The 26,875-nt window shown below is 37.4% G+C and overlaps 1 protein-coding gene across 1 annotated transcript in view; it reads right to left on the minus strand.

Moving 5' to 3' along the window:
* Positions 1-2,223: 2,223 nt before the first annotated feature.
* LOC140236345 (uncharacterized) overlaps positions 2,224-26,875 on the minus strand; it is a 104,808-nt gene continuing 80,156 nt past the window's right edge. The window contains exons 25-30 of the mRNA XM_072316301.1: positions 9,015-10,082; positions 7,839-8,177; positions 6,521-6,880; positions 5,890-6,219; positions 3,761-4,081; positions 2,224-2,228 (exon numbers count right to left, since the gene is read on the minus strand). Of these exons, the coding sequence (XP_072172402.1) occupies positions 2,224-2,228; positions 3,761-4,081; positions 5,890-6,219; positions 6,521-6,880; positions 7,839-8,177; positions 9,015-10,082 (2,423 nt within the window). The remainder of the gene's footprint in view (positions 2,229-3,760; positions 4,082-5,889; positions 6,220-6,520; positions 6,881-7,838; positions 8,178-9,014; positions 10,083-26,875) is intronic.

The raw sequence follows: 26,875 nt of genomic DNA on the forward strand, positions 1-26,875 counted from the left end.
AAGAGTGTACGTACGCCACACATGTTATGCACACGAGAAAGGCCGGCCGGCAGCCCGAACTAGAAGTTGTTTACAGGATTGACAGCGCGTATAGTAGCGCGCGACACACTTGTAACAACTGATTGAGTGCGCACTGCTAGTGTAAACATTGTGACGTCAGGCCGTGCATGTTAGTGAGAAATTAATACACGCACACGTGACTCATTTCAGCGCTTCCAATTGGCTACATTCTTGAAACCATTTTATAATGCTAGTTAGCGCATCCAGCAGCAGCTGCTGCACGCGTATTCTGCACGCTGAGCGCGCTGAGTCTGCCAGGTTTGCTAGTCTCCAGAAAGAAGCTTTTTCTACAACTTGTCATATGATTCCCTGCGGGCAGAGTCACGTTACTGGTGAAACAATCTTTTTATATCTACTCCCCTAAATTATGGAAGAAACTGCTGTTTACATTGTTTAAAAAAAAATTAGTAGAAAAAATAAATGGTATTAGGGAAAAAAATATACAGGAAGGACTATACAGAGTCTGAATGATTAGACTAAATTGTTAGTTACTGCTTTCTTCCGTGGGCTTTGTTAATTACTGCTTTCTTCCGTGGGGAAACTTGCAAAGTTGAATCAATTGGATGCAGTTACTGCTTTTTGCAAAAGTGAAAAATGGCATTTTTGGTCACTTTCATTTTTGTTTTTGCAAAACTGACCTATTAACATTGGAGAGCATTGGGTAAACTATTCATTTTTGCAAAAAAGTAGACATTCATAAAAATGTCAGTTACTGCTTTTTTCCGTGGGGGGCAGTACTGCTGAAAGGGAAATAAACTGTAAGATTGAAATACTATGGTTGTATATGTGTTATCATATTTTTGTACACCTATATAGACACATCAGCACGAACCCACAAACACAAACAAACACACACACACACACACACACACACACACACACACAACTACACATGAGCGTCTCTATGCTAACGAAGCAACTAATGTCATATCGACATGACATGCCAAGAAAGGAGGATAAATCACCGTATATGAATTATCACATCAACACATTCTGTGAAGTATACGATGTGGAAGAGTACTTTATTCAAAGCCCGCGAACCCACGACAATCTTATGACAACAATGACAAGAAGAGACACATTTCCACAAAGGCCAGTGAAAACAGCGCAAAGGCACAAAATAACCAGGACAGGCTATTCATTACTTAGGAATTGACTACAAAGTTCTTCAACGTCCCATCGTGGTGGCTCAGGGAGGAAAAGTCGTCTTGGGATATTGTGACTCGATTGTTTGTTTGTTTGTTTGTTTGTTTGTTTGTTTATGTTTTTTTTTCCCAGAAATAAATCCTGAAAATGTCTCCTTAAAGTATCTTGAGGAGAAACTACGGCCAAACAGAATCAATTTTTGATATACATATAGAAAAGAGTAGAAGCATGATATAAAACATAAACTGTAACCAAGTTATAAGCCTGAGATGCATGATTGGTCTGAATAATACAACTCTTCGCGGTCCCTATAGAACATCCCAATCCGAATGACTTGGGGGCAACATAAAGCCTCCGTTTTCGTGGGAATGATCTGATTTCTTTGAACCTGCTGTCTTTTGTTTCATGCTCGACATCGATTCGGCGACAGCTCAGTGTCTGCCAAGAAGGCATTATTTTTATTTGATATCTAACGTGATTTGATAAAAAAAAAGAAAAAAAGAAAAGAAAACACGTTCGATAGTATTCAGTAAATAGATTTGTGCCATTGAATGCACCTATCCAATGTGTATTTGTTGAGAATATGGCGTGCCGCCCTCAGTTGACGAAAACAGTCACACTCACCCATGGCAAAAATAATGATAGTGGAATCGTACTTTGTAAAATTTCGCAAGTCTCTTTTCATAACTGATATCGTAAGCTGTACTTGACTAAATGGGGTTCCTTCTTTCTTGTACAGAATTAAAGCTAATATGAGTTTATTCAACGAAAAACTTAATGCATGACCCCCTACAACTTGAAAGGATGGAAATGTAATACCTCGAAAACAATTTTTCGGAACTTGAATGTCATAATTATGCACTATGTCTGTTTTAAATAGCTCTTGATACAAAATGAAATGATATGAGAGATCATTGTGCAAACAGTTCACTGTCTGTTTGTCAGCGGGTGTGAAAAGTAACGGAGGCGGGAGCCAGTTCAACCGCTAGTTGGCTTGGTGAAGTCCACAAGCGTTCTTCACACTGTAAAGAAAAAAGTAAACAAAAATAATATTGTTAAAGACGGTCATGATAATCTCATTAGTGACAGATTAGACAGTGGAGGCATCGGTAAATTCATAATCTTTTTGCATATTTTTTTTTTTTTTAACCGCATATCGTTTACTTCATTTTGATCACTTGAGTATGCACAACAAGGATTCAGTATTGCTGTTCTCGTCACATTTCAACGTTGGAGGCTTTAGCAACATAGTGTGTTTTCCTGTGTTGTCATAAAGACAATGCATTTTAAAACATAATAAGCTCTGAGTTCTAATCCAATTAAATGGACACAACATCGCACAAACGATACAAGAATCAATGTCCACCTCCAGAAAAACATACAATACATTATCCGACGAATGATTATAATTACTTTTAGCATTTCATATTTGTTTTTTTTTTCTTTTTCTCCTTCTTTAAGATGCGCCTCGACCCGATAAAATGCACATTATAATTGTTTTGCATCATTATTCTTATTTCTAGTACATTAGTGCTGTCATTGTTATGACTATAATTATCCTATTTACCCGAATATGAAGATAAGCAGGGACCTGTAACGATAATTATTATAGACCCTTTATTATCATCAACATTATAACCCCTTGGTGTTCTATCCAAGACGTTTTCACCCTGTGGTGCATAACCAGTTAAGTGCAGGCTGGTATGATATACATGTACACAAGGCCCTTAGTTGAGTTTAAAGAAGAAATCCAACTCTAACATTGTATCATTTTATAAGATAGAGAGTAAAAATTCCTGCTGTTCAGTGCAATTAAGAGTTTTATTTGCAAAAGGGGCTAAATCCATAGTTATTACTTTGGAGCAAAAAAAAAAAAATTTGTTTGTGAGAATTTGTATACAAGTGTATAAAAATACATCTAATTTTGTGATAGTAACTAACTCAAATGGAATTCCGTGCAGTGATGCTAATAACTCAATTTTCATCAAAAATGGATCTTGCCCCTTTTGCAAATAAGCTCTTCATATATAAAAAGAAGTAAGTTAGGACATTCTAAAATTTCACAAATGTTCGGAAGTCTCTGCTTGACCAGTCGTTACAAATATTTAAATCAGCAAGTTGACGATGTCTCACAATTTCTTATTCATTTCGTATACAGAAATGAAAAAGAATTCTCACGGTTCAGGTGTATAAATATTAAATCTGCCTTAAAATCACCCAAAACTGCAAAAGAACAAAAGTTTACAGTGATATACCTTGGCATGGGAACATGCTTTTACTTGTATTAGCTAAACATAACAATTTTCCGAAGTTCATGATGGCATGCATGAAAAATTGTGAGGGTATGACATCATCAACTCGTTCATCTGAACATTTATAAGTACTGGTCAAGAAATGTTTTCTGAAAAGTTTGAAATTTCGGACAGTAGTATCTTCCTTATCTTTCTAACCCGATTTTTGTCATTTTTGTATCTTTTGTAGGGAGTATTTTCTCTTTCCTTCAAATCTTATCTAATTTTGGGTTGAATTTCCTCTTTAAAGGAAAACAGCTTACCACAACGCACGCCGGCGTCTTGGCTATGATTGCAGTCCTGCAACCAAGTCTCGTTGGAGGCGCAGTCGGCTATGTCATCTTCGTCGCCTAGGCAATCCACGTCTGTCAAGAGGATAGGCCCAGTCCCACTACCATAGAATGCATAAGCCTTGACGGTGGAGGCGTGGTCGTAGCCAAGAGATCGGCAGACCACGTCACCATCGGAAATCGACCACCCGTTGCCGCAAATGGTTCCCCACTCTCCATTGAGATACACCTCAACTCTTCCAGATCCAGGGGCGTTTCCACCGACAAGTCGGATGGGCGTGGCTGTGTCCACTTCTGAGGGAGCAAGAGAAGATTAGGCAGAGAAAGAAAAAAAAAGGATGTAGATGCGGAGAAGAAAGAGAGGACAAATTTCAATTTCAGTTGTTTTTTTTTCAATTCGTGGTGATTATTATAGTATAATAATATTCATATTAATTGTTTTGGTAGCCTCATTCGAGAGCTGAAGACCGATATTTTCATTATGCTCCACCATTGCCTGACTACTGTTTTAGCGGGACATTGTGGACGAAGTATTTTGTCCAAGCATGAACGTCTCGAGCAAGATTCAAGCCCTTGAGACCGCCTCTTTACAATTTATTCAGTACAACTTTGATTTAAGGTCAGCCACTGGGTGTCAGAGTAAAAGGTCCTGTTTTCGAATCATACCTGGACAGAATGTTTTGGACACTATTCAGGATGCCTTAGCCATACATTGGGAGCAAGGGTGTGATTGACTGCTCACCGTTTCATGAAAGTTTCCAGCCCTGAAAATTTGTCAGTCTTTGACGATCGCCACAGTAACAGTCACTGACTTTAGCTTCTTTGTCAATCAAAAGCAAGGATTAACTGTAGTGGTCAGGGCAATAACTTTAACGAAATGGTGCCTTGGAGGAAGATCCAGATGTATTCAGTGGGAATGGTTTTGTTTGATAATTACATAAACTTACAAATTCATTGGGTTTCGCCATTTACTGACCAACTCTCACTATTTCGCTTGTATGTTTTTCTGTTTCTGCCGCTGACTGTTGACCCAAACATAAATAGCTTTCTAACTAATTTTCGTAAGATGTGTATGAGACCCCATATTCTTCGAAAGAAAAACAAGATTTTTTTTTTTTTAAATTCAGGGAAACACATATTTGAAATGCAAATAGGACAAATGAATATGAAAATATACACATTGTAGCCGGTGAGGTATGCCATGAATGTATGCCTATACTTGGACTTGGCAATGCTTATACTGCTGTAAGTAAGTAATCTGGAGTATTTTTTTTTTTTCGGGACAATGTGCTGGAATGGTTACGGCCTTGAACTAGGTGGGTGTGCCGGTGGTCATTTAAATTTACTGTACCTGATAATCGAATGGGATCACGCCTGTACTGCTGACCCATCACCACATTAACCAAATCTGCCCCCTGTGAGCCCATAGAGTGATGAATTTTAGAAATGCTGTATGTGTCCGCTTAACAGCGTACATCACTGCATACATCATTACTAATGACGGTTACAGCTCGTTATTCCGAAGGTTCGTTATTCCGAAGGCTCTTCAGTCCCAAGATTCCTTATTCCGAAGGTTCGTTTTTCGGAATTTAATTTTCGGATGAACAAATCTTCGGAATAACGAACCTTCGGAATAACGACACAAATGTTCGGATTAACGAACCCTTTTTCATTTTCGGATTAACGAACCTCTAGGTATAGGGAATTTGCGTGTTTCGGATTAACGAACCTCTAGGTATAGGGAATTTGCGTGTTTCGGATTAACGAACCTTCGGAATATCGAACCTTCGGAATAACGAACAGCACCCACTAATGACATTGTATAAGTCAGCTTTTCAATCTCCTTTTGTTTCTACTGTGAGATAATGAAATCAATGTTTCATCAAAGTCCCTTTCTTACGACGTTTTTATATAGATGTCTCTGTAACTAGTACGAATGTGACTGAAAACAAGAGTTAAGTAAAATAAATGCTATGTTAAAAAAAAAATGACGCGTATATACCTACTACGATAAACTAAGAGTTTGTTAATGACGTCATTACACGTTTACGTCACTATGAATGAATGCATGGGTGAGTGTGTCCGTGAATTTATTTTTATACCCGGTGGATTGCAAACGACTCCAGCATCCTCGCTGGGTGCGCAGTTATGCTCGCCCAGTGGCCGGTGCTGACAGTCGAGAAGACTGGGTTCGTCGCCCGTGCACCGGACGTCGTCCAGTAGAATGGTACCGCTGCCAGGCCCGTAGAATGCGCAGCAACGCCACTTTCTGGCGCCGGGATAGCCAAGCATGTTGCACACCACCTCGGCATCGTTCAGGTCCCAGTCGTCATCGCAGACCGTGCCCCACCCATCTCCGTGATTTACTTCCACTCTGCCCTCCCACGGGTAACTTCCGCCGGAAAGTCGGACCGCCAGAGAGGTAGGTGGTGCTACGGAAAAAACCCCAATAACCAACATCAAGACAATCCTGAATGATATTGTGCTCTTCACCTGATAGTGTAGGTACATAATTCAATTTACTGTCCATTGCATTATACATTGATCAAAACGAGTATCCAAAGCCCCCAGTATATAAAGGTCAGTCAAAACATCTTGATATTTTTCAGTTTCCGGTAGGTAGAACTTCGAAAGATAAGAGAGAGAAAAATCGGAGTAACGGCAAATTTGTCCGAAGAAAAGTAAAGGGGAAGATGAGTATGTTGAAGTAGAAGGAGAGGCATCAAATCTTACCTGGCAAGCAAACCACGCCCGCATCGCTAGTGTGCTGGCAGGTGTTGACCCCGTTCCCCAAATATGCGCACTCTCCCAGGTTCATCTCGTAGCCGATGCAGGCGACTTTACTCAGGAGGACTTCACCTGGGCCCTCTCCAAACGCGCCGCAGCAGCGATACTTCTTGGCGCCGGGAAAGCCCAACATTCGACAAACCACGTCTGCCTCCTCCATACCCCAGCCACGATCACACACCGTCCCCCACTCGCCGTTCCCGAGTCGCACTTCAACACGCCCCTCCTGGCTACTTGTCCCGTCTGCAAGTCTAACTTCCATACTTCCTTGCATCGACGGGGTAGTCTCAAATAAACGCCAGTCGGCTAATGAAAAACAGTGGTACAGGACAATGTGTTTAGTCCTTTGTTTTCGTGATAGTACTATCGATCTTATCCGCAGGCCTTTGGACAGAAACGAGGGGTTTGGTAGACTACATTGTTAGTGACAAAGAGCTGACAAAATATCTTTGTGACTGCCTCATCCAGTGTCAGACATCGCAACTGATAGCATGGTAAGGAAGTCATCAATCAGTTGCGATAAAGAAGTCATGTTCTTAATACTCTATGAAGACAATGCAATGAATCTTAAACTGGTTTCCACCACTCATCTCATCGAGAAAGCAAACGCTTCTGATGGGCCAAACGTGTCAAATTTTTATTTAACTCCCTTTTAATGTGTCAAATTTTTATTTAACTCCCTTTTAATGTTGTACACTTACGTATATTCACTTGACTCATGCAAGAGCCTCACAAGACTGTGACCTTTATACATTGTAGAAACAGGTTACATATGGGTTACACACAAAAGCTTTTTAATAGAACGCCAATAAGAGGAAAGCTAAAAATCAAGAGGTAAACGCATGAAATCATTAGACTTCTGATTGTTTGATCATGGACACAAAGGCTAGTCTAAATTTCCGAAATGCTAACATTCTTCAGCTACACTGTTGCAATGCTGTTTTTTTTTTTTTTTTGATACAATTCTGATCTCTATAAAGTAATACTTTGAAGTATCAAGTATAATGTAAAATTGTAAAAGCGAAGTATACTGATTGTACATTTTCCCCACCATTTAATCAAGTCTGGCTCTTTTTTTTTTTCTCTCTCTCTGTCTCTCTCATTTTCATTTGTGTGTGTGTGTGTGTGTGTATGTGTGCGAGGGAGCATCGAGATCAGGATGTTGTGCTACCAGCCGTTGTTAACCATAACGCGAAGAAAACAACACACAAAGGCAAGACTCATTCAGTGACTCAACCACCAGTGCGCAGGTCAATGAACTTACTATCCATGGTCGAGGCAAGAGTCGACGAGCCTGCCATGTTACACTGCACTGCGGCATCCTGTCCCCAGCCACAGGGGGCGGTTAGACGCGAGCACTGGGCGACGTTCGACTCGACTCCGATGCAGGTAAGATCGCCTATCACCACTGGGGTGGTGTCAGAGTGATCCACGCCCAGCGCGATGGATTCGCCGCGGTACCCCAGAGCTGAGCACACCACCTTTGCCTCCGGGCTCGTGAAGGAGTCCCCACAGACTGCTCCCCATCGGCCGTCAGTATAGACCTCCACTCGCCCCTCTCCCTCGCTGGTAGACGGCTCCAGGCGAAGTGGTATAGGTGGACCTATGTATAGTGTACAACAATACATAACATTTGAAGTTCAGTTGTGACATGACTGAAGAAACAAGTTTGTAGCTGCAATCTAAGCACGGCATTTATTTCGTGTTTGATCATCACGATACAATTTCAGAGGTACATCCAGTCTGATGACAACTTAAAAAAAAAGTCCACCAAAATATTATCCTGTCAAGTATTATATACCAAAAAATATAACTTCAATGACATGTGTTAGAGGAAAAAATAATCGTGATAATGATAACAACGTATGTTCTTGACCGACTAATATGTTTTCTATCTCTCTCTCTCAACTTTATTTTGTTGCATAAAAGTAAAGAGAAAGTTATGAAGATAAACTCAGTATTATTTTTTTTTTGTTCTTGACAGATGTATGCTACCAAAGGGTCCGTTAAAGACATTGTTGGGAGTAGTGATCTAAATGTTTGAGATAAGTAGGCCAGTTGTATCACAAAACATTCTACTGTATGAAAAATTAGCAATATCAAGCGCCTAAAACATAAGGATATATTTGTACTTTTCTCAATAAGGCATAACTCTAGACGGTGAAGTCTGGAAAAGTTTTCTCTTACAACTATTGTTCACATTTTGTATTCAACAATATATGACATTGATTATACTGATTCTGATTCGTACATTGGTTGTTTCTATCCCTCATTTACATTTTAGAACTATTTTGAAGCACTAAAGCTGGGTTTTTGTTTCATCTGCTAATGGGAGATTATGCCTTCACTGCGTGTAATCAATATTTCGTCTCATTTTCATTTCTCAAATGTGTGTTTGATAATATTTCAATGATGAAAAGGAACAATCCTTCACACGCACCTCTAAGACTGAAAGAAGTGTCGATGTACCGACAGATTTCCTCGGGACTGGAGAAACCAATTGCTAAGTTCATTGACATGATAAGTCCTACCCGGGAGAGATTCGGCACCATAAGGCGAGTCACGTTCAGCGCTCCGTCGACAATCTCGGTGCAGCGGAACTCGTTGGTTAGCAGGCCGAAGAAGTATCTGACGATTCGTTGTGCGGTAGAAGTAATGAGGTCTGGAGAAGTCGCTGACGTCAGGAGATCGCAGAATTCTTCTGAAGTGTCGTAGCCTGCTGCTACAGCCACCAGTCGAGGAACCTCCTCGAGAAGCCCCCCGATAGATGACGCGGGTAGGCCCGCTTCCATGAGAGCACTGGCTATGCTATCTAAATGAGAGCATAGACCGGCACCGACAGGTATGAGTACCTTGGTCAGTTCGGTAGCAAATTGGATCACCATGTCTTCTTCGCTTCTCATCTGACCCAGGATGTTGTCGATCGCCGGACATACCGAGTCTACGTCATACGAATCGATGCCGTACAGCTCTCTCTCGATTCTCTGGATTTCTGCCATGATGTCAAAGTCCTGAAGACCTGGTATGTTAAAAGGTGAAGGGTTAGGGGTCTCGGGCGCGTAAGATACAATTTCTGGCATATCCCATGACTCGGGCGTCTGGTAAGCAAAGCCGGGCGACGATGTTGAGAAGGAATAACTCCCCGGCATGGCAGACGCCATGACCATGTTCCAAATCAGTCTGCAGACGCCCTCGCCGTCGACAGGTGCGTCGGTCCGTACGGAGGTTAAAATGGGATCGCAGATCATCTGAAGTACTTCCGGGCCACCGAAAAGGACGGGCAGCCTAGGAGCAATCTTCATGCAGATGTGCCCCAGTCCTTCCAACTGCGTTTCGGCCGTCCAGCTGGCCCCCGCAGCATCGATTATGTTGGCAACGGTCAGAAGCGGGCTTACCTCTCCAGGAACTATCCAGTTAATTTGCTGCGTGCTCAGAGGCAGTAGACAGTCGTAGGCTTGCTGCCAGTCCACCTGCCATCCCGTAGGTAATGGACATGGCTCCAATGCTCCTAAGAAGTTTCCGGAAAAGAGAATAGAAGAGAAATATATACACAGACATACACACACACACACACACACACACACACATTACAAAATGATTTATCTCATCTTTGCTAGTAACGTGAATTTGGTGTGTCATCATAAAGCCCGATGCATCACTACGTAATCCACATCTGCACACACGCTATCATTAAAATAACTCCTAAGCATTCAACAAATCTTTTATCATACGTTAGTGGAAAAGACAGGAATAAAACAGAAAATACCAGCATTCCCCGCATTAAAAACCAATAACAACATTTGTCTAAGCTGCAATTATCCTGTTCCGGAGAAAACTGCACGAAAGTTTATAGACAGATTTTGAAGAACAATATTTCGTTCTAATATCGTGATTGGTTTGGTCTTAGTTCGACTATCACGTGATAATATTGACATGTATAGCCGAAATGTGTTAACTAGTTACATTGCCTGCTGGAGGATAAAAATCTTTGGTGCTGCAGAAAAACTACAGTTCTATCCTCTCGAGGAATCTGATTTTAACAGTTCAATTTCTTCATGTCTTTCGTTTATTTTAAAGGGATGGCACAGTATTGGTAGAGATGAGAATTGGGCCTTTTATTTTTTGTGAGATACTGAGAAAACACTTATGAAATTGTACAGAGCATACCATTTTAAGAGGAATTCAAAGTTTACTTGATGGAAATCGTGTTTGGAATAATAGAAACATCCAAAAACAAAGTAAAACAAAGCGATCGTAATAAAAGTGTGGGTCCCACACTTTATTAGAATCGCTCTGTTTTCGATATCTCAGCCATTTCAAAACCAATTTTCATCAATTAAACGTTGAATTCCTCATGGAATTGCATGCTCTATCATATTTCATAAGAGGTTTCTCATTATCTCACAAAAAAAGTTAGAAACCTGAAATTAGGTCTCAACCAAAACTATACTATCCCTTTACTATGGGAACTAGATGAATCACTCGGTCCTTCTGTTCACAATCATGTGATACAAAAAAGTCGTTAAATGTAATAACATCTAAATGTATTACTAGCAACCTAAATAAATTGGCACTTAATGCAATCTTTAAAAAAAAAAAAAGAGAATATTCACTATTTCTTTCATTCATTCAATCCTTTCATTGTGGTGAAATGCTCAAATGAAATTTTCTAAGCCATTTTTTTTTTCCTTCTGAATCTTCTATCAAAACAGCCATTGATAAAGTGACTCAACATACTGTTAATTATTTGCTTAGTTTATTATGCTGTACCACTCGTCCTCAATCTCTCCCGAGCCACGGAATTTGCTAAACCTCAACATAACAAACTGCCAAATTGATAAAGCGTAGAAGGTATGCTATATGAAAAAAAAAAAACACGAAAAAGAGAGGAACATATTCGAAAGACTTACAGTTAACGATGTGGAATTCTCTTTGGACTATAAATTTGCGATTTAAGTAAGGTGGAGGACGTAAATGCTTTGACTTTTCAAGAAACTTTGAAAGTCACTTATTTGTTGACTTAGATATTGTAGAAGTTATTCATGCATTTTTAAAGACAAAAATCAATGTTTTTTAAGGATTATAAGAGGTTTAAAAGAATTCGATTCTTTACGCCACCGGCTAGATATCAAATACAGTATTCATGCTATATTCACAAACATTCAGTCATCAGATTGACATATCAGGATATGGACATTTTTCCCTCACAGTAGTCAAACCTATAACATTACCATACCGATATTGCAAGACCAATGCATGCATTTTATTTGTAACTTCATTTCCATCATTAAAAATACTAGGTGTTACAAAAAACATTTTCCACTTTTAATGCTAAATATATCGAAAACTATAATCATATCAGATAAAACTGTCATGAATATGAGTAATTTATAGCTGAATAGTGTACAATTTAGGTGGAGATGAATTGAATGTGAAAACCTGTATCAGTTTCATGAAATTCATGATTAATTTCAAAGTTAGGTTCCAGATTTTTTTTTTCCCCTTCCACAGGGTTCCTTTATTAAATAATATCATACACACAAATATATACAAAAAGAGATATGTATGTACATGCAGATTTAACACATGATATTCTTGGCCATTCTAAATACAATGAGAACAGCAAACAGTTACAAAAATCAATTATAAATTGCAAATTCTTTTCAAAGTGTCAGAAAATTACCTGACAAATCATTTCATAAGAAAACACAATCAGAAACATTTAGTAAAATGTAACCACTTTTTCATAAATTTCTTTTCTTTCAGATTTGTTTTACATATATACTTTTCCATATCATAATAACTTTTTATCGCTGACATGATTTGTTCAAAAACTGGCAAACAATTTTTGCATTTGGCTGTAAAAATTTCTTTCCTTACTATAATCATAATGCAATTGAGGGCACTGTTATTACGTCCATAAAAACCAAATAATTTATTTTGATTTGTAAGCTTAATATGAATAGCATTACGGGACAGCCAAAGCTCAAGTTTTGACCATATCTCGTTTGAATATATACAAGAACAAAATATATGCATAATTGTTTCTTCGCTGTTATTACAAAAAGTACATAAGTTATCTGTTACTAATTTAAATCTCAATAAAGCGTCTTTCATATAAAGAATTCTATTTAGCATCTTGAACTGAAACCATCTCATGTTTACATCGACAGTTGAATAAAAGGGAATTTGGTAATAAAAACTCCAAATGATATTGTCAAAATCAAACTCCTGTTTCCATTTTATAAGACTTTTACATTCTTTTGTCTTATGTTTCAAAAAGGCCTGGTAGATATGTGCACAACCTTTTTTTCACTTTCAGTATTAAAAACAATGTTTCAGGGATAATACATGTAGGTTCCATAATCTTAGGTATGACATTTTTATTATAACCAAATCGAACAGCATTACACAAACCATAATATTGAAGAAAGTTTACTTGTACATTGTATTTACGTTGAAAATCAAAATATGAAAGAAATTTTCCATCTGTTTCTAGAACATCGTTAACAAAACGTACTCCCTTAGCACACCATGACTTATAATAAATTACATTATTATTAACTTGTATTCTAGGATTGTTCCAAAGGGGTTGACATGCGATATTATCTACAATGGACTGAGTTAGATCTGAAAAGGCTAATAATACCTCTTTCCAAAATGGGTTGCGCATTGAAATGGCTAATTCTTTGTAATGTTCAGCCCCCATGAATAAGTGGAGAGATGTGTATGATGGAGGCAAGAATGATTGGAACATATGTAAAGTGAGATTTTCGTTACTTTGATAACAAAATAATCTTCTTATCCATGATATTCTGAGTGATTTAGAATGTATAAAAATATCTGTCATTTTAACCCCACCATCACTGTATAATTGGCACATTTGTTTCCTACTTATTTTATCAGGTTTATCGTGCCATATAAATTTATAAAAAAATCGGTTAACATCATTCATAATTTCTAATTTTGGTTCTGGAAGAGAAAAAAGCAAATAATTCAGTTTGGGTATCAATAAAGATTTTACTATCGTTACTCTCCCTAAGGGAGTCAATGTTCTTTTCAGCCATATCACTATCTGACGTTTTATGTCTTTAACCTTTTCTTGATAATTGTGATTAACCATTTCAGATAATTTAACTGAAAAGTCAATGCCCAGGTACCTGAAATATCCTTCAGATATCCAGTTTAATTTGTACTCGTGTAAAATCTCTTTTTTTGAAAGTTCTGTTCTTCCCAATCCATATTACTTGAGTTTTAGTTACGTTAATTTTGAGGTTGGACATATTTGCAAATTCATTAAGTATTGTAAGAGCACTTTGTAAATCCTGGGTTGAACCGTTAAGTGTCAAAAGGGTGTCATCTGCATATTGCAAAAGTTTAAGCGATTTCCCATTCATATGCAATCCAACTAAAGAATCCGAGTGTCGTATTAGCATACCAAGTATTTCACTGACTAACAAAAAGAGGTAGGGGGACAAGGATCTCCCTGGCGACACCCTCGTCCTATTTCAAATCTATCTGTACAGTATCCGTTAACTAATACACAGGAGGATGCATTTGCATAAAATAACTTGATCCATTTCTTTACAGATGGACCGAAGTGAAAAAAATCCAGGACCTTGAATAGAAACGTATGTGATACGGAATCGAAAGCTTTTTCGAAATCGACAACAAGAAGCATGCCTGCTATATCATTTAATTCAGTATAAAGTAGCGTGTCATATAATAGACGTATATTTTCGCCAATGAAGCGACCACTCAAAAATCCTGTTTGATTTTCATGTATTAAAAAAGACAAAACGCCCTTGAGTCTTTTTGCAATACAACCGGATGCCAATTTGTAAACTACATTCAGTAAAGTAATCGGGCGCCAATTTTTTAACAAATGTCTAGGTTTATTTCCTTTAGGAATCAAGGTTATTATTCCCATTTTTTGTGAGTTTGACAATTGTCCTGAGAAATACGCATAATTCAGTGATCTTACCAGAAAGTATTTAATATCTTCCCAAAAGTAACGATAAAATTCTACAGTAAAACCATCCTGTCCGGGAGATTTATTATTTTTCATGAGTTTTAAAGTGGAATAAACCTCATCAACACTGAGTGGACCTTCCAATAAAGAGGACAATTGTGAAGACAACTTAGGAATGTCAGGATGATTTAATAACATTTCCAAGTTAATTTCATCAGTTTCTTTTTCTGCATAAAGATTAGAATAAAAATCAAACACTTCCTTAAGTATGTCATTTTGTTTATCTAAAATATCACCATTTTCGGTCGATAACTGACGTATTTCTTTATTAATATTATTTTGCTTTTCCAAATTTAAAAAGAATTTAGAAGGTTTTTCTCCAAACTCCATCCACTTTATCCGAGATCTAATCGCAATTCCTTCATTTGTTTTTAAACGGAAAACTTCAAGTTCTAATGTCAATTTTTCAGTTTCCTCTAATATGGAATTCTTATCATTTAAAATTATCAATTTTCTTTCTAATTCTTCAATTTTCATTTCTAAATCCTTTTCCCTGTTCACACTTTGTTTTTTAACGAAAGAAGCATATGATATTGCTTCTCCCCGTATTATCATCATTAATGTTTCAAAAAATAACTGATCATTTACAATGAATTCACAGTCACCCACTATGCAATCATTTTGATCGAACTGTACTCCGTCTTTTGCATAAAACAGAATAGTATCTTTTATTGTTTTCTTAATTTGTGAAACAAAACCTTCGTTTTTTAACAAAGAATTATTAAATTTCCAAAAGCCAGGGCCTCGTTGTAACTGATTCAAACTGAGACTTAAAAGAATTAAAGAATGATCTGTTCGATAACCTGGAAGAATATCAACCTTATGCACTAATGAAAGAAGTTCTGAGGATATCAAAAAGAAATCTAATCTACTCTGTTTAAAAGGGGTAGGTTGTCGCCATGTATAATATTTTTTATCTGGAAATCTAATTCTCCAAGGATCACATAAATCTAATTCATCTTTCATGTTATTTACTTGTTGTTTTGCTCGCGGGTTATCAACATGCAAATAGTTATATGTATCAAGGTTTGAATCTTGTACTAAATTCCAGTCTCCACAAACAATAGCATGTGGATTCTCAAAATCTAGTATAATTTGTTGAAGATCTGCAAAAAATGTTGGGTTGTCTGTATTTAGCCCATACAACGACGCGATAGTAATATCACATTCGTACAGAGTTACATGTAAAACCACAAAGTTCCCTGCATTATCTACTTTGAATTTATTTATATTTACTGGCACAGCGTTCTTAAAAAGAATTGATACTCCTCTTGAGTTGGACGTGTTAAAAGAGAAAAAACATTTACCTTCCCATTCCCTACGTATATCGGTCTCTATTTCCCGAGTAAAGTGTGTATCCTGAATACAACAAACATCATATTGCTTAGCTTTTAAATACAACAAAACATCTCGTCTTTTGCGACTATCTCCTAGGCCGCGACAATTCATTGAAATAAACGTAACGTTATCCTGCATCATGTACGAAAAGAATGAAGGAAAGAAAAGAGGAACAACCTGTGGAAGTTTTCATTTTATGTACACAAACAGTAACGACACAAACAAGACTGTACTGTGACGAAATTACAATACACACAACACAAAACAAAACACACAAACGTTTGGACGCAACGCAACGCATCAGAGCTGACTGCCGACAGCTGCGAATAGCAAATCAACCCCCATAATTTCCGGATCAATGTATGGAAATCAGTTCGAAAAAATCTATGCCCCAGACCATCACTGTCTAAAGGTAAATATTCATGAATGTAACCGTGAAAAAAAAAAATTGTCTATACCAAACAAGCAAAATGTTTTTAAAGTCAAGAAGTATGACTATTAAACACGATGACCATTTCGCACCAAATGTTCGTTCAAAATAAATATCTATAGTCAGTCTCTCCTCTGGATCATACTTATCCTCTCATTTTCATTTGCGAATTAACAAGTTCCATAATTATGTCAAAAATTAACTAAAACATTTCATTTCGCGTGATTTAAGCTCTTTTTTTTTCCTCTCTCTCTCTCTCTCTCTTTTTTTTCTTTTTACAAACGAGATATATAAAAAAACAAAGATCGTGTGAGGATTTTTGCACGTCAAACGGTGATAAAATATCACGGATATAAAAATCGCCACACAAAAAAAAGTCCAAAATAAGGCGTCTTATAATAATTCACTTCAGGTGAGATCAAGATTCAAAGCTTTCCATTTTGATTCATCCAAATGAAGAAGATTTAGATCATTCAATCAATAACAATACACCATGCTGACGGAGATCCCTTCTCCCTCTGCACTCTAGATGCAGATTTACACCATTTAACTTGATTTTGTAGATTTGTTCTATTTTTTTTTCTCACCATATTTCTAATCTTGGACCCAGTAGAAGCACTTCCAAGAAGTGTACATTAGAATTATCCATATACATGTATATAATTCGTTATATGCACTTTTGAAAAATTCAGAACAAGTGCTCAGGCATTAATGATAAACATTGTGAAAAAAAAAACCGAAAAACAAACAACAACCAACATGTCGCGTAGGTTATGACCTCGCTTAAGATAGATACTCTTTTCACTGCATATACTGTAGTGATAACCCTGACTTTACTAAACCTATTTAGGTCGCACATTTCTGTGGTCATGACATAGTTATTTCACACATTGAACCAATCTGAAAAATATTCTTTAATTTCAATTTTGTGATTACAAAGTAGCTATAAGTTTTACGATAAAATGGTTTAGTGGTGTTTTCCCACTTCTGGCTGTTTCTTGTTAGAAAACACACACACACACACACACAAAAATACTCCGTCTTGAGTTACTACATTTGAAAACTCAACTATACAAAACGCCATACAATTATGTCCTATACAGGTAGTATCATAGGAACTGATTTGTATCATTAAAAACAATAAACTTTTGTCCAATCCAACAAACTCGTTTAACAAAACCCAAAACATTTTTCTTTGTCGAAAGTATTTTTCTTTCCTTTTTTTTTTTCTCTCTCCTATTGGATGTATAATAGTCAAATATCTATTATCTCTGCTGAACAGTCTCTTTTTTTTTTTCAAATCCGTAAATGAAAGTTTTAACAGTTTCTGAGAGATCTCGGTATCAATTTTTCCAGATTTTGGTCGAATCTTAACCTTCAGTACAAAACCTGAACTTTACACAGGAGCTAATGATGTGTATGTGAGTGTGTACTTACAATGACCCTGAACAATGGTCCTGGATACCACCTGCTCAGAGCTCGCTGCTCCAAGGCACATGAATGCTTTATTGATTATTCATGATGGATTGCCCAAGGCACTGCTAGTCTGAATTCCTAGCAAAGGGTGAAAATGCATGCACATGAAAAAAGTAAGCACATGTTTCCATGTGCTTGCATACACCACATTTCAGAATGAATAAAGACTAGCTGCGATAGTGGAATTCCTCATGAATAAATAATGAAGCATTCAAATCCTGGTCATTGTCCAGGATCAATGTCTGGATGTCAACTACACACTCCCATACACACCAATTGACTTCTGTGCAAAGTTAAAGTTTTTTTTTCTTTCTTTCTTTTTTTAAGAGGGTTGAAAATAGAGCAAAATCTGAAACCTAACTGAGAAATTAATGTTCAATTCAATGAAACTGAATTATGCTGTCATTTCAAAATTGCCTCCAACAAAATTGTACACTATTCAGCTGTTGCTCATACCATTGTCTGTGTTATCTGATATTTAGTTTTTTAACTATTGAGGATCAAAAGTGGGAAATATTTGTTATAACACCTAGTGCCAACCTAGATCAATGGTATTCTCCCGGTTTTCAAAAGTATTACTGACGCATGTTGTCTCAAGTATGTTTCCCTGTACTATCCCATTCAATTTTCATGTACCCAACCTTCAAACTCGAAGATTTTGATATCCAAGTAGAAAAATGGATGAATTAAAAGAAACCCAAGTATCTTGCACCATCATCCATTTTGAAATACCGAATACATGATACTGAATTCTGTTTATTTTCAATTGCAAATACCAAAAAATAATTTGGATGTTCGCTGGAGCTCCCTGAAGGTATTTTAAGTATGACTTTGTGGTTTCCTTTGTGTGTGTGTGTATGTGTGTGTGTGTGTGTTTGTGAATTTATTATGTTTGCACTTTTGTATCTGCGTGCTTTTACGAAATATCTATTTGTATGTAATATGTACTTTTTATGAAGTAAATAAAGAGTATGATAATTATGAGAATAGATGCAGCGGTGTATGCAATACCATTGAGATCTGAAGTCATAGGAAGACTCACAATTGGAAATCATTTTGGAATGTGGAGGCTAAAGGAATAAGCGCAAACTAGTAAGAAGAAACAATGCGAAACTGACTTTAAAAATCGTTAACACTTATGCCGTCGATGTGAGACTTACCAAGTGATGCCGAAGGAGCGAACAATTGTGCTACCAGTAACGCCTGGACAATCACGATAATCATTGCTGTACTTTCGTAGATTCTTCTACCTTCTTTGAATGTAGAAGCAACTCAAAACGGAAACGCAATATCAAAACTTTACCCTGTTGATATCACTGAGATATTTCACCATGTTACTTTAGGCCTGTGATGAGCTTGCTCTCAGTTACAGTTCTATATAGTAGGCCTATATTGAGAGGAAGTGACAAAAATGACGTCAGATCTGGGACAGTGGTGGGATAGTGCTTTAAAGTTCTTCTGCTGGGTAATCTAATCGTTCCATCGATACTTAAGTATGGGACGCCGGATTCGACGCCCAGTCGTCGCTAATAAAGAAATTACATTAACTTTCTAGTGTCATAAGAGAACCAGCAAAGGTACTCAAGTAGACTCTGGTGTATCGAATCTGTAAATGCCCTGAGTCATCACGGTCACAATAACATTTTATTTCAAACTCTTCTTCATAGTATGAGTAATTAGATTCGAATAAACGAGCCAAACCAAGGTCTTTCAACGCAGTGCAAAGAAAAAATGATATAGTTGATGGTATAGGTCTGGTTGAGATGGGGATTCAGATTTTAATTTTTTGTGAGATAATAAAAAAAAAATCACTTACGATGGCATTTTAAAGAGGATGTACATCCTAAAGGAATTAAAAGTTCATTTGATGAAAATCTTGGAAAGGTTGAGCTTTCCAAAGACGCAACAAACAATGGGATTATAATAAAACGAAGGAACCCCAAATGCTTTAAAACTGCATGTGTAAAAAGAAGAAATTTTGAGGTCAGGACAACTTGTTTTCTTACCACTAATAATAAAACTGGCTAAAAGTAAACGATAAATTCAAACGTTTTTGCCGTAAAAACAACAACAATAAATCCAAATCATTATAAACCTTTCCTACAGCACTTGATGTACCTAACGGTCTTAACATTGTTTTTCAATGTCATTGTTTAGTATGAAAGTTTAAAAAAAAAATATTCATAAGGACTACACAGATCATGGTGAATTTGATTCTAACAACAGATTTTGGACAGAAGGACTTTATTTTGCACAGTTGTCGAGTTTAAAAATGTTACTACTTTAAGAACAAAAATGGGAGAAAAAAAGAAAGGCAAATGTTCATATCAACACACTTTTTTCTAAAAAAAAAAGACATTAAGAACAGAAATGGAAGAAATTTCACTGTCTTGTGAAAGAACAAAAGTAAGACATACAAAATCATGCATGATTATTACAAAAAGAAAAAAGTAGGAATTATGACGGCTACTGTAAAAACAAACATGATTGACATACAATATTACAGTTTAATGCAAAACATTGCTATATAATTTAAAGATCTTATTTTTTAATATAAACAGGGATACTTTTTTTTTTTACATCATCTGATAAATTATTCCATAGTTTGGCACCGCATTATATTCTTTAAAGGTCAAAGAGCGTTCATCACCTGTTGTGTATTGAAAGCAGCCCCTACATTTAATAATGTAACATTGATGCTTCACGCTGGTGCAAAAACAGGAACACTTTGATACGTTTATGGAAAAAGAAGTGGTTTGCTGCTGACATGTTTGCTGCGGTGTCATGTTCATACCGGCAAGTATTCACTGCCGGACCTCGATTGATTTTATATTTTTCATGTGTTCATTTTGTGCGGGTGAAATTCTGCAGGAAAAGGGAAAGTTCAATGAGGTTTATCAGGTTCAATTTCATCTCGAATTGCATTTTTTTTTTTTAAAGTGAGGAAAGAGCATTAAGAGATATCGTGCTTTTCGGTGAATGACTTCGACCATTGCCCTACTTTCATGCTTTTATACCCCCATCACACTTATTCCGAATCAGCACGAATCAAGCAGAACTGACTGGAAGGGAAGATTTTCAAAATTTCTCCAACATTCGGGAGAGAATTTCAAAATTCATATATTAAAGCTTGCTGAGAATGCTGTCCGAATACTCGGAATAAGCTTCGGTCTCGTCTTGAATGATTCTTGCACATTCCAGTACTTTGAATTATATTTAGCTCTCAAATGCAGTTTGAACGTAGTTGGAACGCAATCAGAATATTAAGAATGCTGTTACAATGCAGTCAGAATATCTAGAAAGCACTTCGAATGCCACACGAGTGCTGATCAGTTGTAGCCGCTCGAATTCTGGTTCTAAGGCGCCTCGAATGCAGTACGAATTCATCTCGAACGTAGTCAGAAGGCTCCCGAAATACCTATCAAATGCGATTTGAATGTTCGAGAATTCATACAGAATGCAAAAAAAAAAAAAAGTACTGAACCAAATTTAATGATTTTGATATCATTGTCTTTTGCGGAAGATGCTCTTTCAAATGATGTCAAAAATATAATTTTATCACTTTTCGAATGCAAGGTACTGAAATCCTTCTATTCTTTTTAATGCCATCATTTCTTTATATTTTATGTGAATGAGTTGTTTAATCTTCCACTGTCTTCTTCTTATCTTACTAATCTCGCGCAGACATGACTAAGGTTAGTTTTCTTTTCTGCCTTGAGTTGGACATAAGCTGGGATTTTCGTGTAGGTTTTAAACCTACATACATCCAATGAAACCTTCTTTGAAATTTCTTAGGCACAGGCTAGAGGCTAGGAATACCCTTGCATGTCTCCTTTGTTTTGTTCCGAGGGAAGAGAATAGATTATCATTGGGCAGATCACAGACAATATGACTAATAAAAAGGATGGTTCGGAACAGTGAATGATGCTATAAGAATCTTTGATTCTTTTTTTTCGGAATACGTATTGATGGGATTTCATCATTGCCAAACCTGCGCAATTACGGATCAGGCAGGATTACATTAATCGCACTAGGGTGCCGGGGACGGTTACGCTAAAATTACCAGCAAAACATGGTCATTACATTAGATAACCCATTAACCCTTCAATTTGAAAAGTATGCATGAATTTTTTTCTCTGCTAGTGAAATATATCTTTCTTGTCTGCCCACTGTGGATTTCCCTGCGTCTTACACCGGGAACGGAAACCTGAAACTTCTTTATCTCATCTATTTATTTCTTTCTTTATTTATTTATCTATTTTGTTTTTTTGGGGGAAGGGGGTGTTTGCTGAACAACCTGATAAAATCATGTTTTAATATACGTCTTGAAACAAACTAATTTCATTTCTGTTGAGGTTTCATATGCATTGATTCCTTTTCCCCCCTCAACGAACTTCTTGAAGATAAAAACTCTTTGTAAAATGCTTTTCAATGAATTGGTGTACGACATTCGTCAAACTTTTACTTTTCTTTTTCCTTCAGATCTTGTCGGGGACTTTATTCAGCTTTCCTGATAATAGCTTCAATAAGCGCCAGACTATCAGTCCTATATCCTTGCCACGGTCGCATGGTGGGTAACTTTATTCTGAACGATTTTGGATTTTTTTTTTTTTTTTTTTTGGTGGGATGAGTGTGGGCGAAAGCGTGTAAGAGGTGCTCATTCTCTGAGCGTGCTCAGTTGTGCACAGATGGCTAAAATAAGTATGTTGAGTTGGTGTCACTCATGAGTAGTTTGTAATTGCTTCCGTGGCTATTGGACATGGATTAAGAAGCTTTCTGCTTCTTAAACAAGTAACTGATACGGGGAGACTTCGTGCAAATTAAATACCTGAATCTCAGCATTTATTTGCAATATTTTGTTTATTTACGTTTATTGTTCTTACCTTATTTTTCTCACACGTAACACATTGGAGCCTTTCTTTCGTTGACTTTTCAAGGAACGGAAGTGCCGATATACCGTGAGAAGAGAATGGAGACCAGGCAGTAGGGTACCAGGCCTCTTCTTACTCTGCTGCTGCTGTCTTGCCTTTTGTTATCGGTACCTGCGCAGCGGAGCATCTGTGACATATGCACATGTTATTCCGGTTTGTATAGTGTGTCGTGCGAAAGTGTATTTAATATCCCCAAATGTCCGTCTTGTCGTGGAGGTAATTACACTTCTCGTGCATTTGTCGATATTATGGAAATACACGACAACATTTCTCTTGACTTCTTTGAAGGCTTTGAATCGACAAAGTTGCTCGTGCTCGGTCGAAACTCTCTGAGAAATGTTCCGGCTGATATGTTCATTGGTATGAGGGAGCTCCACACGTTATCGCTTGCCTGGAACCTGTTTACAGAGATCCCTTTTTTTTTTTCAGCAACAATACCTCGCTATGATCACTCATATTGTCGAGAAACGCTATTTCCGCTATCGGAAAGCGCCTGAGAGAAGATGTTTCAAAACTTGAGCAACTTTCCCTGTCATGTAACCGGATTAAACACTTTACAACAGATCAGTTTCCCACAAGCCTTCGTACATTAGACTTAAGTACGAATTTGATTGAAAAGGTTGACAAATCGTCTTTCAATGATCTGTTTCCAACTGCAATCAATTGTACTTAGTAAAAACAGACTTAGAGCCATAATTTCTGGAACTTTTTCACTACCATCCTTGAGCATTGTGCGGTTATAGGATAATCACATCTCCTCGATAGCATCTGATGCCTTCCCAAGCAGCATGACATATTTATCGCTGGTGGGAAATAGATTAACTGAACTCTACTCTGTCGATGGATTTCCTAATTTGCAATCATTGTATCTAACAAGCATTCGCTTCATCCCATCTGTCTTCGGAAGGCTCACTTATCTCTCTGTTGAAGGGAATAACAAAGATTTCAAAATTGCGTCCATTCTGGATAACGTCGACACTCTTGAAACATTGGTTGTTGTGAGTGGTGCAGAAAAAAATATATCATTTACCAACCAGTATTTACTACAGTTTCTTTCCGTGCACTCATATCAGGTAGAAAGCCTGCACAATGTAACAAGTCTATCATTACTGACAGTTTTTAGGGTATGGGGCAGCAAACTTACATTTGAAGAGTTTGTGTACAAAAATCGATAAGTCCATATTTGCCAAATGGAGATATTTGCGATTAAAGGTCAAGAAAAATAAAGAGAATAATAAGAAATTTTTTGCTTCTTTTGACCATAACTTCAAAAATATACCTTTATATGTAGTGACCAATATATCATTTAAAAGGTATTATTTTGTACTTTATGACAGAGGCCGTACTTCAAAATCTTCAAAAATGGACTTATCGGTTTTTGCAAACAAACTCTTCATTTGTACCCGTTGTCGCCGGACTAAAGATGCTCACAATCATAGACCTGATAGGCAACGAAATCACATCAGTTCAAGCCACGAGTTTTGACAACCTCTCCAGTCTGGAGTATATAAATCTGGATGAAAACAGAATATCATCTATCAGTGGGCAATTTCAGACTCCAAATTTGCAAATTATCAATTTGCATCACAACACGATTTCGTCGACCAACTCAGAAATAGATTTTCCCCATGGGTTGGATTTTCTTTATCTTTCTCAAAATAAGTTATGGCACTGGTTCCCATATGCAACTAATATGCTACACCTTCGGGGACTATCATATAGTCCCGAAGGTGTATGTTTCTGAAAATGAATTGACAGTTGTCGATTGGGACACCTTTGGTGCAGTGTATAGTCTTGAGACACTGTGTTTGAGATACAACCACATTGCAGCCGTATCTGGATTTCCCATATCACCTCGAATGGCAGTTATAGATCTTAGCAGCAGCCCACTTATTTTTATCGATCCTTCGGCATTTTTGACTACCCCCAAATTAAATGAACTGATTTTTAAGAATACTAGTATTTCAGTATTTGAAATCAGCCTTCCAGTTTTAAGGACACTGGATCTGAGTGAGACCAAGCTCCCAGATATCCCGCAGAATTTTGCTCAAGTTTATCCAAAACTTCTTCATTTTGACTTATGCAGTACCGCGAACTTAAGTGTTGATCTTGCTGCTCTAGAGGCACTAGCATTACGTTACGTCTGTGTTGGGAGGAGAGAGGGGAACTTAATCTCGCCTAAAAGTTTTCATTTCTTCGAACAGACAGCAATTATACATCTGTTTCTAAAATCATCTGTGGAGCTCACATGCAGTGATTTCGCTGTCCTTACCGCAAGATCAAGGGAATCAGTCGGCATTACTAGAGGGATTGTGGGAGAATTTAATGGGACTCACTGTGTAATACGTTTGTTAAAGAATCTTTCATTGAGAGAAATTACAGTCGCCGACAGCTTTTTAATCCAACTGCTAGTCAGCGAAAGTGAAATCATCACCTTTGAAAAACTTACGTTGAAGTCAAAACTTTCATTTCCAGACATGAGTCATGATTTACACGCACCGAAACTCCAAAGACTACATTATACATTAAGCAAATTAGAGAATATCCCATCGATCTTTGCACCGATTGCTTCTTCTCTCAAACTTTGGGGAAATACGGTGAAGGCCTTTGACTGCGACCGATTCTTGTACTTATACCCTCAGCTTAATTACCTTGACTTATCCTAAAATCGCCTTACTTTTCTGTCAAAATGTTCTAGAATAGGCATTATACACCCACTTTAATATTTGATACTAAAAGGGAATGAAATCGAATTATTAGGAAATGAGGATGGAAATACAGGTGCACATTTCAGCATATTTCCGCACCTTTCATATTTGGACTTAACAAGGAACAATTTACGTTATTTGAATGAGGATATCGTTCCTAGAAGTCTTCAGAACATGCCCTTGTTTTATCTTACTCTAAATGCAGAAGATAACCCACTCATTTGTGATTGTAACCATCGATGGCTCCTCAGCCTTGATGACCCTTTGACTTTTCAAAATACTGACTGTGCTGCCCCAGCGATAACCGAAGGGCGCCGTGTAACAGACCTTCTTCAAGAATCTTTTCCTTGTCCACCACTTGTTACGGCTTCTCAGATGTGCGCATATACCAATGACAGTTTCATTGTGTCTGTTAAGTGTCCGGTGATATCACAACCAGAACCTAACATCACGTGGTTCTCTCCAAGCACCCTCCACGGTGATGCAGTTTCTAATTATTACAATGAACCCAGTGAGAAAGATTCCATAGAAATCAATGTATATACTGGACAATTAAGAAATGCTCCTGTCATGTAGAGTAGATAGCATCTACCCATCCATGGTATAGACATCGCTTTATCTGCAAATTTTCACCTGAAACCAGACTCGAGGAAGACATACTTTTTCTGAACGAGTCGTTAACTTGCAAAGCATGGCAACGGCTGAATGACGTTACAATGCTCAATGATGCTATAAGTACCCCCTCGACCATTCAAGTGAGAGGTGCAGGACGGTCTGAGTTCAACAAATCTTATTTTCTTGTTGCTGTGTCTTTGTTATTGTCGAACTTTTCTCTCATTTAATAGCTGCCAACATTAGATTTTGCTGGTGTCCTTAAAGAGACGCTGTGTAGAGTTTTAGACGTTGGGGAGATGGAGGAGAGTTGAGCCAAAGGGGAGTTGAGCCTCTCCTCAAAAATGCATTTAGAGTTTACAGGTACAAGCCTTTTGTTCCCTGTGTTGGTAGTGCTAAACATCACCCTCACTGTGGCACAAGGAAGCAGAGGTGGTACATCACAACATAGGCACAGGTCACAAAAAGGACATCCAAAGACAGGAAACGGTGTTCTTTGTTTTTGCTTTTTTAGCTTGAGGTATTAACCCTTACATTCCTCACATAAAAGCGATTGGTTAGTCAGTGATTTATGTTTTTTTTTCCATTGTAGTTTCTCGTTTTGATGAATTTAATGTATGTTTCATAATATGGTGATTTTGATACTTGTAGAAAAGTTAAGTGGTCACCTTGAGGAGAGTTGAGCCATGCAGTCAGAGGAGAGTTTAGCAATATTGGTTAACTCTTTTTTGACTACATGGTACAGCTCTCTTCCTATTGAGGTAATCATACTTG

This window comes from Diadema setosum, chromosome 12, assembly GCF_964275005.1.
Source record: "Diadema setosum chromosome 12, eeDiaSeto1, whole genome shotgun sequence".
NCBI classification, from domain to species: Eukaryota; Metazoa; Echinodermata; class Echinoidea; order Diadematoida; family Diadematidae; genus Diadema; species Diadema setosum.